This window comes from Gekko japonicus, unplaced genomic scaffold (assembly GCF_001447785.1).
Source record: "Gekko japonicus isolate JY-2015 unplaced genomic scaffold, Gekko_japonicus_V1.1 scaffold399, whole genome shotgun sequence".
Lineage (NCBI taxonomy): Eukaryota > Metazoa > Chordata > Lepidosauria > Squamata > Gekkonidae > Gekko > Gekko japonicus.
In genome coordinates this window covers 98,792-108,378 of record NW_015175981.1, presented here as the reverse complement: position 1 = coordinate 108,378, position 9,587 = coordinate 98,792, and the positions used below count along the sequence as shown (strand labels likewise).

Sequence of the window (9,587 nt, the reverse complement as noted above, 5' to 3'; positions counted from 1 at the left end):
CTCTCCAGGCCTTTCCTCTGTAGCCATGCACGCAGGCGTTTTGGCTGTAGTGGGCATGGCCAACTCTGAAGCCAGCCGAAACTCTGTTCCTGCGTGTTCCTGCCCAAAAATAGCCCTGGTTAAGATTGTAAAAGACAACACATATGATATTCTTTTTTTCTGTTTTAAGAATAACATTTCTTTTTTTTCTTTTTTTAAGACTTCCAATCAGAATCATATTTAATTCCATTGCTCTAAAGCAGGTTTAGGGGGAAGAACTCACTGAATTTCTGAAGGCTCACAAGTCAAAGTGATGAGTGACAACTCTACAAACCAACACTATGATGCTTTGAAAACCTCTTGCCAGCTGAGAAGATGAGCATACATACTTCGGTAGCACGATGTCCACAAATAATAGGTTTTGACCTGTCTCCTGTGAAGGTGTCATAGGGACCTCTTGTGCTGACCACACGTTTCAGCATCTCGTCCATACTGTTTTTGAGATTATACGTGCCAGGCCCCAAACCACTTCCCTAAAGCCAACCAAGAATTGAGAGAAAACATTTTTACCAATGCCATACATATTTGACAGGTGCAAGGTACAGCAACTATTGTGTCAGCTGGGTGAATTTTTGGGACTATGTTGGTCCCAATCCAGCTATAGTTTTGCACAACAAGTACAATGGCCCTACATGTGGATGCGCAGCCCCATTAACATCAAAAGACAAAGCCATCCAATTAAACAAGGCCCAGATGAGTGCTACAATAAAAATGCATGTTCATTGGAGAATTGCTTTCTTGGATACATCTCTTGGGTGTAGTCCAGCTCCCCCCCCCCCTCTTTGCAGGATTCATCTCATGGCTCCTGCTGTCTGTCTCTAGAGGAAGGACATCATGCAGTTACTGTTTGGCAGATGCTTGCTTCCCATCTAGTCAATTTGCTTGACCTAGTACCCAGTGCCCACAGGTTGGTTTGCAACTTCATAGCAGAATCAGTTAACTATAAAAAATATAAGTCTTGAGTGGGGGAATATGTTAGAGTGGAAGCTACAGTGCTCAATTTTTTCTATTGCTCCTCCAAAATTGGAAATGTTTTTTCTCAGTAAAGGTAGTCAGTATCTCCATATTTTGTTATCATAAAATAAGCTGGGAACATTCTACACAAGAGGTTTGGCAGAATACTGCCATTAGCAAACACAAAGAACTGGGGTTGCACATCAGTCCTATTTGTTCTAGAAATATAGAAGGGACTTCAAGAGACAGAAGGAAAAGACTATGAGTGCCCCCCCGCCCAGTCTCAGTGTCTAGGGGGATCTCATTTGGGTGAAGCAAAATGGAGAGATAGGCAGAAATTATTCTGGATCTAACAATAAACAATTATTATTTATTAGTTGCTGTAGATTTTCCTGGTTGTGTGGCCGTGGTCTTGGCATTGTAGAACCTGATGTTTCTCCGGTAGCTGTGACTGGCATCCTCAGAGGTATAACACAGAAAGATGAAGTACTTTCTGTGTCAAGGTGAGAAGAAAAATGGTAGGCAGATAATTTATATCTACTCCAGAAGGTGGAGTAGGACTGAGTCATTATCTTGTAGGAGTTCCCCAGGCTATGAACATGCTACTGGAGGAGCTTTCCTGAGGAGCTTCTTTTGTATATGGATTGTTTCCTTAGGAAGTTTCCTGTTTCCTGAGGAGGTTCTTTGCTTTTTGTAGAATCCTATGACAGATATGTGAACTGCACTTTTCAGTGATGAACTAAATCATCTAAATCACGCACTTCAAGCGAATGGCTACTCCAAGAATTAAATCAGAAGAGCAATTAAACCAAAGGTAAAACAAACAACTGAGGAAAAACAGTCTCCCACAGGAAAAGTGTTTTTGCCATATATCAAAGGAATCACTGATCAGATGGGAAAACTTATGAAAAAACACAACCTACAAACAGTATTCAGACCCACCAGAAAAATACAACAGATGCTACGATCAGCAAAAGACAGAAGAGACCCCCTCACTTCTGCAGGAATATACCGCATACCATGCAGTTGTGGACAAGTTTACATCAGGACCACACAGCGTAGCATTCAGACAAGAATAAAAGAACATGAAAGACACTGCAGACTTGGTCAACCTGAAAAATCAGCAGTGGCTGAATGCAGCGTAACTAAAACAGGACACAGTATTTTGTTCAAAGACACTGAAAGGCTGGACAACATTTCCAATTACCATGTCAGATTACACAGGGAAGCCATTGAAATTAATAAACATAAACACAATTTCAACAGGAAAGAAGAGAGTTTTAAAATAAATAGGGCATGGTTTCCTGTCCTGAAAAATACAAAAGGCTCTACATGTGACAATAGCACTACAGATAAAATTAGAATTTCAACAGCCAATCCACATACAAAAGAACCCCCTCAGGAAACAGAAAACCTCCTCAGGAAACAATCCATATTCAAAAGAACCTCCTCAGGAAGGTTCATTAGCATGTTCATAGCCTGGGGGACTCCTACAACATAACAACTCAGCCCTACCCCACCTTCTGGAGTAGATATAAATTACATGCCTACCATTTTTCTTCTCACCTTGACACAGAGAGTACTCCATCTTTCTGTGTTATACCTCTGAGGATGCCAGTCACAGCTACTGGTGAAACGTCAGGTTCTACAATGCCAAAACCACTGCCACACAACCCGGAAAATTTACAGCAACTAATGAACTTTGGCCATGAAAGCCTTCGACAACATATCCATAACGATTTAGTTATTTTGTTATTACCATCATCCTAAAAAAAAGACTGAGAAGGTACAGAGACAGGACTTTGCCGTCATGTGCTATCCAACTACTCCTACCATGTGGCAAAACAATACTGAACTTTTTCCTTCTATGGGGTTGGTAGTTACCAAACAGGAAGACCATAGAGATAAGAAGCAGCTGAGTGAAGAATTAAGAGCCCAAGCTTGCCATGTTGGGAAAGGGGAAGCATTTTGCAGTTTTGCTGTCCATTATTCCCAGTGCAGTCACAGAGCGTTTTTCATTCTCCTCTAGGCGAGTATAAGGATTCCCATACGTTCCTGGGCCAGGGTAACACTCCTAGAAAGATAACCAGTAAGAGAAATAAGAATGATTGGACAATCAACACTACCAAATCATAAATGTCACAGATGGACCAAGATGTGCCCTGGTCTCCAAAACCAGGAAGATCACTAATATATTTCCATTCATTATCAAGTAAGTATAAATTCTGTTTTTTTCATTTCCCAGCATGCTGATGCAGTGATGCCCAATTCTGTTTGTCCCAGCAGGCAAAGGCATCCTGCTAGGGGGGGCGGGGGGGGGGGGGGGGGGGGGGGACTATTGGCAACTCTAGGAAGTCACTGTTTTCACTGGTACTTAATCTGCTTCTTATCTGCAGACAGCTTTCTAGGTGTGTCCAGCAAAAGAAACCTTTCTGGTTCATGCTTTTAGGCAAAGAGCTCTTGATTCTTCTCTTCTTTCAAAACAGATGTTGGAGGGGGGGGACACGTTTTGGTCCTGAGTGTCCAATATTATTAGTATATCATCTTCTCCACAATCATTTATTAATGTGGTCACTTAGAAAATATAGCTAGGCATTCTTTGTGATGGTTTGTAGCAAAGGAAACACTACAATAATCCAATGAAGAATTTTGTGATTGTAGGTGTTTCGGAGCTCTGTGACCTTCAAACAGGTACAACTGCAGCAATATGTTGTTCTTCACCTACTATTCCACTGTGAGTCACTCTTGCTTCATAAATACTATACTATTATCTATCTAGTAGTAAGGAGTTTTCTTAAACTAGCATTTAACAACAGTGGGTAGTCAGTTTATCCATTTTTGCATTCCCATTTCTCAGATTCATAGGGAATAAAATATGTGTTCCTTGACCTGAATGGCCCAAACTACCCTGATCTCCTCAGATCTCAGAAGCTAAAGAGGATTGGCTCTAGTTAGTACTTGGTGGGAAGCCACCAAGGAATTCCAAGGTTCCTATGGAAAGGAAGGCGATGGCAAACCAACCTCTGTCAGTCTGTTGCCTTTGTGATATTGAAGTTCAGTCACCAGCCAGTTCAGATTGAGGCTTACTCACAAATTATAATAATCAGATTTGAATATTTGACACATTGTTCATTTGTATCCCAACAGTCTAAACACACTTAGAGATAGAGGCAGACTAAATTTTTCACTGATGGAATTAACTGCCGTCAGTGGGATACAACTTTCCTGCCTCCCCACCTCCCACATGTTAACTGATCTCCTCACAATTTTGGTCCTGGGGAACAGGGGATCCCTAAGAATGGCATCATCTTTATTTTGCTTAAATAGTATGTGAAATGCAAATGTAATTGAAAGTACAGAGACCATTCATATCCCTTTGAGCCATTTGTGCATGAGTGAATGCTGTTGATTTGGATTAGCAAGTAGAAGTGGAGACATTTTAAAATTGAGTGCAAGTTAGTACATTCGGATTATAAATTTAAGAAATCAAAACACCAAAGTTAACATTCACAGTCCAAACTCCTTGCTCTTAGGAAGATTCCCATACACCTGTAGATTTGCCAAATAGTCACAACTTCACTGGAGGTGTAAATATACTACAACTGTCCTTATTTACCTGGGGAACTCCTAGTTTTCTGGCCCCCCATCCCTACTAACTCATTCCCCCCATTTTTCCTTTGGGGGGATATCTGGTCAGATTGTGAATTTCCCAAGTTGTCTTTCTTTCAGATTCAGTTCCCTGCCCAGGGCTCTGCTCTTATGCTCTAGCAGTTCACTCTCTTGAGTTAGGAACAGATGCCTCTGGCCTGTAAGTACCTGCACAGCTATGAAAACATAAGCACTAGGAGCTACAGGGAGTATAAGCAGCTGGCCTATAGCTACCAGGGTGTGTTTGCTGTGGTTAATAAGAGATTGTAGGGGAAAGACACACCTTTAACTTTCCTGCCTCTTAAAACAGAAAAGCATAAATGGACATGGGCTGGGAAGAGTTCTTCGACACTCACCATGGGCAATTCTTGCATTCTTTGTCGAACCAACTTCGAGTCTTAGAAGGGGTTATCTGGACAGTTTTAGCCAGTGGAGAACAGTGCTTGACAATTTGGGAAAAAGCAGATGGTACTTCTGAGTATGAGGTAGAACTAATAATTACTGTTCTCAGCTCAGATATCATCTCAGATTGGAAGAGAGAAAGAAGGTCTCCCTCCAAGGTTTCAGACCATCTGATTCTTTTTAAGATTAGGTCTGTGCGTTGTTCTGATCTAATATCAAGCTACTTATTATGAATGTCCAGTAATGCTCCACAACTCAACTATTCCATGTGTAGGCCAGATATATTTAACCCTCTATTATTTCCAAAGGCTTTTCAGATAATGCAATTGCTGCCAGGATGGAAGCCAATACATACCCTGATGCGATCTTTAAACCTCACTTCTCCTGTGTCACAAACTCCTTTAATGCTGCATGGACGACACTTCTGGAGTTCCAGAAAATCTGTATAGTTGTAAGTACCAGGGCCCAGTTTCTGTTTCTAGGTGAGAGAATGAAGAGGACATCATAAGGTTTACGTGACTGCATGTGCGCCTCTTCAACATCCCTCCATCTGCAAAGGCAGATGTGTCCACACTTAAGGATGCCACCTAAGTTCACCTAAATGTCAAATGTGAAAGAAATTTGGAAGTTCCTACTTGGGCAAAACATCTGAAAAACTCTGAGGGATGATAAAATGAAGGCTACATACATTTCTCAGATTATTGCTTTCACACATTCCTACACTAATTCCTTTGCCCAGTATCTCCTGCTGCCTACTGTAAGGTCAGCCAGGAAAAAGGATCGGGGGAGGAGTGAAGGGAGAACACTCGTTTTCGTTTACTTCTGCAGAGCAGTCAGAGACAAGCATGACTATCAAGTTGCATAGTCCTACACATAGTGATCAAATTACGGTTCTAACCATACCTGATTGGAAATAAGGTTCACAGAAATTACCTCTCCTCATTATGGTTCTGAATAGCTAGCAATCTGAATTGCTGGGAATGCCGCAGGGTCCCCTTTCTCCTTGCCTGATCCATCAAAGTTAATGGGCCTTTCCCTCATATTTAACAATGACAACATTCCTGGCAGAGAGTCAAAATAAAGGAGACCCTGGAGGAATATAGGACTGAAACTTCCATTGTGCAAAGCTGAGTAACAGCTGACTGGGCCCTCATTCAGATCAGGACATGCAAGGAGGGGAGAGGTGATTTAACAGTTCCCACCTCTGCCTGGTTTCACTAATCAAAACTCTCTCCATAGACACACACAGAGTTGTAGCCAGTGTTCCCTCTAAGCTGAGTTAATGTGATCTAGCTCACAGTTTTTTAGCCTCCAGCTCACACATTTTTGTCTTGGCCCAGGAAGGAGGGCTCCAGAGCAAATTTAATTTATGCAGTAGCCAAATAGTCCACTCACAACTCTAATGCCAGTAGCTCACAAAGTAAAATTTTTTGCTCACAAGACTCTACAGCTTAAAGGGAGCATTGGTTGTAGTAGCTCTTATTTTTAAAAGACAGGCAAAAGACAAGGGCCTATCTTTTTTCTTTAAAGAGCTAACAGTAGTGCAGGGCACCCAGTTTCAATGAGAGAAACCATGCCAGAACTGAAGGGTTAAATCCCCCTTCCCTTACCCACACAGCTCTAGTCTGAACTGCAGCCCATGTGGCTTTGATTCAGTTTTAAAGATGTTAACATGCTTGTGATGTCTGCAATGTCTACTTGTGAACCTAAGGCCACAGTTACTTATTGAACTCACTTGAAGACTTACTTCTGTGTCAGTAAACGTGCTTGAACTTACTCTACTCATAATGCAGACAAATCACTGATTGTCTGGGAAACAGTCTAAAGTACATTGCCAGATGCAAGGGAATGCGTAGGGGCCATCCATAGCAGAATTTACACAACTGACTTAGGGTACAGCTGTGGTGGGGGGTGGGGAGCTTTGTTCAGAGTCCCCAGCTGAATCAGCTATGATCTGCTTAATATTTTCAGCCCTTAATCCAGCCAATATGCAGTAAACAGACAAAAACTGAAAGCTTACCAGGAGTTTCCCTTTCTTGCATATCTCCTTAAAATTAAAATGTGGCATTTGAGTGAGCCTTGTTGCTTCCTGTGCTTTTGCCCAGTTGGAGAATGAGAGTTTCTGTAGAGCAATGGAACTGAAGCCTCCACAGTCAACGCTGTAAGTGCCAGGTCCCAATCTTCGGTTCTAAAGGAAACGTAAAATTAATCTGTTTTGCACTGGTACAGTTTCTTTGAAAAATGGAGTAAATGCTGGCGAATGTGGCCAGGGCTAGACTAGCAATTAGACCAAGTATGCTGTGGATTAGGGGCCCAGCTCAGTGGATGCTCACTCAGCATCATTAACATGCTCTTATAGACATCCTGCCTATTCTCCTTAAAATTCCACATAGTGTGGGATATAGTAGCTGTTCATGTATCAGGGAAGTACTGGCCATGTTCCCATACCTTTGAAGGCTTAAAGCACATAGAACGCATGTGAACAGGAGGAGTAGAACTTTGGCATGCCATTACATTGCAGTACGGAGTTCATGCAATAGTAGTAGAGTACTCGCATCACTGGGTAACGACCAAATGAAGTACATGGAGCTGAGAAAGATGGGGTATGGGATTATTTAAAGTTTAACACTTTCAACTCCTTTAACATTATACTGGAGGTAGATCTGAATATCCTCATTTAGTAAAAGCCTTCAGTGATGCTGTGATTCCATCTGCCATTTCCAAATCTCTCTCCTGCTTTGCAGTACAGGGGGGGGGGTGTTTTCCACATTCCTATTAAATATGGCTGATTCCATCTAGGGATAACTTGCAGGAGAAGGCTCCCATATTAAGCTCCATCTTGGAAGGCAGCCATTGCCATGTGGAAGAACTGAAGGGCTACCTGCCTGAACAGAAACTCTAAGGTAATGGGAATCTAAGAAATAATGTCCTTTTGTACATACATCTACAGATAGACTCACCAAGTCTGAGCAGACAGATTTGGAGTAAGGGGCCTGCAGGAAGGTACTAGGTTTCTTGACATCTGGATAAATCGCTGCTACATCAAATCTAGCCAAAGAAATATAATAAGTTACAACAAAGCTGGACTGCAAAGAGCCAAAAGATCCTTATGTTGCCATTGGAACCAAAGTCATGTAGCATAAGGCCCTTTGGAACTGTGATTGGTACTTTGACCCTTAACAAAATACTACCTGCTGTTAGCTGGAGGAGCAGGACAGAGTTAGTTTGGACTTCTTTGTCTGAAGCAATGAGACACTGCCTAGGGTTGCCAGCTCTGAGGTGGGAGATACCGGGGTTTTTTTAGGAGGGAGGCTGATGAGGAAGGGGTTTGGGGAGGAGAGGGACCTCAGTGGGGATAATAACACCAGAGTCCACCTCCCAAGGTGGCCGTTTTCTCCAGGTGAGCTGATCTGTGTTGTCTGGAGAGCAGCTGTAGTAGTGGGAGATCTCCAGCCACCACCTGGAGGTTGAGTAAACCAAAAAAGGGATCACAGTTACAAGGAAATATATCAAACAAACACTGTGATTTAATAAATCTTATGAACATCAAATTATATTACAATAGAAACGTTTACAATATTACTAAGGAAATTCTATGATTCTCAAGAAGATGTCCATCATCCTCAATTCCTTGAGAATGTTACAATTTCCTTAGTAATATTGTAAACGTTTCTATTGTAATATAATTTGATGTTCATAAGATTTATTAAATGTCATTGTCATTTTTATCACAGTTTTTGTTTGTTTGATATATTTCCTTGTAACTGTGGTCCCTTTTTTGGTTTACTCAGCTTCTATCTCTCCCTTATTATAATTGAATAGCAACGTTCTATATCGCAACGTTCTAAATAAGGTCTTTTGCATATTGAAGCTGATTGGACTTCACTCCATTCCACACCTCAAACTCCCCCCCCCCGCAAGGCAGTTGGAATTTTCATTTGCATATGGGAACTACTGTATTCTGAGGTAACATATGTCCTCACTCACAACACATCACTTCCCCTTTAAAAGAAACAAACCCAATAACACAATCACGCCACACCACAAAGAAGACAGATCACACCACAAGCAGAATACCTCAAGGCAAAAAATGATAGGAAAAGGTGCCAGCAGTCACCCCATTACTGCCACAGATGGTGTGCAGGTCCCAGGTTCATGTTTTAAAAGCTGCCTGGGGGATTATGGACCATTCACACACTTTCAACCATAACATGCCGCATAGGGTAGTTGTGCGGATCATATGGGGGAGAGGAGAATGATGACAGCTGCTTTGGTTCCCACTGCAGGGAAAGACTGCCTTTTCTCTAGGCAGAGGCTGGGGGGGGGCATAGGGTTGCAAACTCCAGGTTGGAAAATTCCAGGATATTTTAGGGATGAAGTCTGCTGAGGGTGGGGTCTGAGGAGGAGGAGGAGGAGGAAGAGGGGGGACCCCAGACAGATACAATGCCATACTCCCCACCCTCCAAACAAGCTGTTGCCAGTCTCCAGGTGACAGCTGGAGAGCTCTTAAAGCTCTGGTGCTACTTCAAAAGGTGCAATTTATT

At 42.2% G+C, this 9,587-nt stretch overlaps 1 protein-coding gene across 1 annotated transcript in view; it reads right to left on the bottom strand.

The window, feature by feature from the left end:
- LEXM (lymphocyte expansion molecule) overlaps window positions 1–9,587 on the bottom strand; it is a 30,775-nt gene that overhangs the window by 16,127 nt on the left and 5,061 nt on the right. Inside the window, exons 2-6 of the mRNA XM_015426230.1 lie at window positions 8,004–8,091; window positions 7,064–7,231; window positions 5,399–5,521; window positions 2,939–3,067; window positions 369–512 (exon numbers count right to left, since the gene is read on the bottom strand). Coding sequence (XP_015281716.1) covers window positions 369–512; window positions 2,939–3,067; window positions 5,399–5,521; window positions 7,064–7,231; window positions 8,004–8,091 — 652 coding nt within the window. The remainder of the gene's footprint in view (window positions 1–368; window positions 513–2,938; window positions 3,068–5,398; window positions 5,522–7,063; window positions 7,232–8,003; window positions 8,092–9,587) is intronic.